Source organism: Cotesia glomerata, unplaced genomic scaffold, assembly GCF_020080835.1.
Source record: "Cotesia glomerata isolate CgM1 unplaced genomic scaffold, MPM_Cglom_v2.3 scaffold_90, whole genome shotgun sequence".
In the NCBI taxonomy this organism is placed as follows: domain Eukaryota; kingdom Metazoa; phylum Arthropoda; class Insecta; order Hymenoptera; family Braconidae; genus Cotesia; species Cotesia glomerata.
Window position 1 is genome coordinate 1 of NW_025404567.1, and position 3935 is coordinate 3935.

The 3935-nt window shown below is 36.3% G+C and overlaps 1 protein-coding gene across 1 annotated transcript; it reads left to right on the plus strand.

Moving 5' to 3' along the window:
- The first annotated feature begins 93 nt into the window (after nt 1-93).
- On the plus strand, nt 94-863 carry LOC123274906. Its single transcript, XM_044742701.1, has 2 exons — nt 94-311; nt 374-863. Exons 1-2 carry the CDS (start codon nt 94-96, stop codon nt 861-863), a joined length of 708 nt encoding a protein of 235 aa, XP_044598636.1.
- Nucleotides 864-3935: the final 3072 nt, after the last annotated feature.

Genomic DNA, 3935 nt, shown 5'->3' on the forward strand with positions numbered 1-3935 from the left:
TTCTGGATTATTGGAGGAAGAACTTCAGTCAAATTAGCAATCTGGAACTGTGTAAGATGTGCAAGATTCCGACAAATCAAGAGCCAACAACTAATGGGTCAATTACCAATTCATCGAGTTACTCCTTTTCGTCCCTTTTTGCATACCGGTGTTGACTATGCTGGACCATTCATGCTAAAAACTTGGAGAGGACGCAATGCTCGTGAATATAAAGCATACATTGCCTTATTTGTCTGTGAATCTACGTCAGCTATTCATCTAGAACTTGTCACCGATTATACAACTAATGCCTTCATAGCAGCTTATAAACGGTTCACTGCCAGACGTGGGATTTATGCAATATTGAGAAGCGATTGTGGAACCAATCTCAAAGGAGCGGACTCGGAACTTCGAAACCTCTTTTCTTCAACATCAAACTAGCTTCACTCCTCGCCAATGACGGTACTCAATGGTTGTTTAATCCTCCTTCTGCTCCTCATTTCGGTGGAAAGTGGGAATCTGGAGTGAGATCAACAAAACACCATCTTTGTAGAGTAATAGGAGAACAACAACTAACTTACGAAGAAATAAGTACCTTCCTGACTCAAGTTGAAGCTGTTTTGAACCCAAGGCCTCTTTGTTCGCTCACTAAAGATCCTGATGATCTTTCCGTGCTAACTCCTGGTCATTTTCTTATAGGAGGACCACTAAATATTGTACCTGAACCTTCTTTAGAAGATATTCAAATATCTCGTCTTTCTCGATGGCAGCTTCTGCGACGCATAACTGATGATTTTTGGACTAAGTGGTCTAAAGAATATCTTCAAAAGTATCAACCGATTTACAAATGGAATCAACCAATGCCTGAATTCAAACCAGGGTAACTAGTTCTCATTACGGATGAAAGATATCCACCAACAAAATGGCCTCTAGGACGTATCATCAAAGTTCACCCCGGTAAGGATGGCCACGTTCGAGTAGTTACTGTAAAAACGGTTACGAGTACCTTTGAAAGACCTGTCACTAAATTAAGAATCTTACCAATTCATTAACAATAGTTTATTAAATCAATTTAACAAAGGCGGGCGGAAAATGTTTAAAAATAGAATAAAAAAAAAAAGATATAATTCAAAATTGTTGGTTATAATTCAAAATTATTAAATATGTGGCGCCACCTATTGATCGTTATGAGTACTCTAAACAACAACATTGGCGCTTTCGCTTAGCTCGCGCTTAGCTCGCGCCTGCGCCTTACTCGCGTCTGCGCCTAGAAACATCTCGTAAAAGAAAAGTCTAGATCAAAATTCTTAATTTGGCTAAATATTAATTAAAAATCGATTAATTAATAATCAAAAGAGTTAAAATAAAGTAAAAATTCATTTTGTATTAAAATCATTCATTTTGTTAATCTGAAAAGTGAATTTATCTAAAAAGAGTTCTCTCGAACTCAATCGAGAGAATTTCAGCTGAAAATTCGAGAATCCCGCCAGTGAAGTATATAAGCCAGTCCATCCGGCGCTGCGAGTCAGTCTTCATTTCAAACGCTTACTATTCACATCGTGATATCAAGCTAAGATAAAAGTCTTTCACTGCAACGAACTTGTCTACAAGTAAAATCTTGTTATTCTGAGTGGGAGAAAATCATCTAAGTCAGCGTGTTTATAACCTAATCGAAAAGCATCTTCTTTGGCGACTTCTAGACAAGAAAATCATCGTGTTCAAGGCTCGGTACTTCTTTTCACCCTGTTAGGTGACCTACAAGCTTCCTTGTGGTACCCCTCAGAGAAAATCATCGTACTCAAGGCCCGGCTGGTCATCACCTTGTAAGGTGCACCTGCAGGCTCCCTTGAACACCTTCTAGAATCAACAGATCCAGCACCTCTTCTCCTTTGGGTTTACGGTGTCTAACCACTATTTTAACCATTTGAGTGACTCATTGATTTCATAAAACGAAACTGTGATCTAAAAAATTGTGTGTTCTCTAACTTAAACTTATTGTTAATTTTGAAATAATTGTCAATAAAATTAACCTATAAAACTGACTCTCCAGCTATTGTTCTTTAACAGTATTTGTGACAAATAAGTCAAAATACGCTATAAATGGGGCTGTTACTTTGTGACCAAGGAGGTAATCGATCAATTATTGGTATGGTAATCGTCTGCTGATTCTACTCTATCATAACCATGAATGTTTTTTTCATAATCTCAGGTGGATAACCATGGTTGAATTTTTTGAAGTCAAATTTGTGATGAGTAAGGAAATAACGCCATATGGCTGTTACCTAGTGTTACCTAGTGCCATATTAAAGCAAATTTTTAAGGGAGTTGGGAAAGAACGGATAGGGGAAAGGGGGAGACCTACTCAGTGGGAATTTTTCCGTAATTGAAAAAATAATCAGACAGCCCAGACTGGGAATCGAACCCAGATCTCTCGGATACGCGCCAAGGGCTCTACCAGTTAAGCTATTCGAGACAAGTACTGACTACTTTATTCAGTCACATATATGAGACCCACCGAGCAAACAACACCACCGTACATCTTACGGTAGAAAGCCATATTAATGGCTCTACATTGGGTTGATCGATTGATTATGGGCTAAGTAATCTTCTATAAAGTCGTCGTTATTATAATTTCTAGTTTTTTTCATTTTTTCCGGTTTACACAGAGAGTTAAATTTTCAAAATTCAAATTTTGTGACGAAAAAGTCAGAAAACGTTTTTTATGGGGCTGTAACTTGGTGTTCATGGCGTTAATCGATCAATTCTGGGTCTCATAATTTTCTGTATGATAACCATGAACTTTTTGTCATAATTTCAGGTGGACATAGAAGGTTGAATTATTTTGTCAAATATGTGAAAAATGAGCCAAAAAATCCATTTTATGCGTCTGTTACTGAATGTGCATGGGGTCAATCGATCGATTATGTGTCTGATAATTTTTTGTAGAATCTGTTCTATAATAACCCTCAATTTTTGGGTCATGATATCCAGTGGACACAAGAATTGAATTTTTTGAAGTCAAATATGTAAAAAATAAGTTAAAAAACGCTTTTTATGGAGCTGTGATTATAGAGTTGATCGATTAATTATTAGTCTGGGAATCGTCTGTAGAGATTTCTCTACAATTTTCAGAAGTTCTTTCCTTTAATCTCCGGTGGATAACAAGGATTGAATTTTTTAAACTCAAATTTGTGACAACTAAGTCGAGATAAGCCTATTATGCAGCTGTTACCTGGTGTCCAAATGGTCGACGTTCAGTTATCAGTTTTCAAATTTTCTGAGTCTACTTTCTGATAACCATGAATTTCTCGTCATAATGTCAGGTGGACATAGAGGGTTGAATTATTTCAAGTAATATATGTGAAAAATGAGCTAAAAAATCAATTTTATTCGCCTGTTACTGAGTGTCGATGGGGTCAATCGATCAATTATTGGTCTGGAAATCTACTGTAAAATATTTTCTTCAGTATTGAGAAATTTTGTTTAGTAATCTTCGATGGTCACAAAAAAAATAAATTTTTAAATTTAAATTTATGTCAAATAAGTAGGAAAAAGCCCTTGATTGGACTGTTACGTGGCTTCCTCGGGGTATATCGATCGATTATACGCTTTGAAATGATCTCTAGTGTCTACTGTATGATAACTATGGATTTTTACCCCATAATCTCCATTGGACACCGAGAATCGAATTTTTTAAAGTTTAATTTGTGGCAAATAATTCCGAAACCCCATTCTATAGCGTTTTCACTTGCTGTCCATGGTTTAGATCGATCGATTATGAATCTGGAAATCTTCTGTAAGAGTATCCTTATCAATCGTAGGAAGTTCTTTTTTTATTCTCCAGTCGACAACAAAGATTGAATATTTAAATTTAAATTTAAGACAATCGAGTCAAACAACGCTTTATATAGGGCTGTTACTTAGTTTCCATGAAGCTGATCGATCGATTATAAGTA

Coding starts and splice junctions, on each gene's coding strand:
- LOC123274906 (XM_044742701.1), top strand. CDS start 94: ATGGGTCAATTACCAATTCATCGAGTTACTCCTTTTCGTCCCTTTTTG. Junction 312..373: donor TTCATAGCAGCTTATAAACG/GTTCACTGCCAG, acceptor CCAATCTCAAAG/GAGCGGACTCGGAACTTCGA.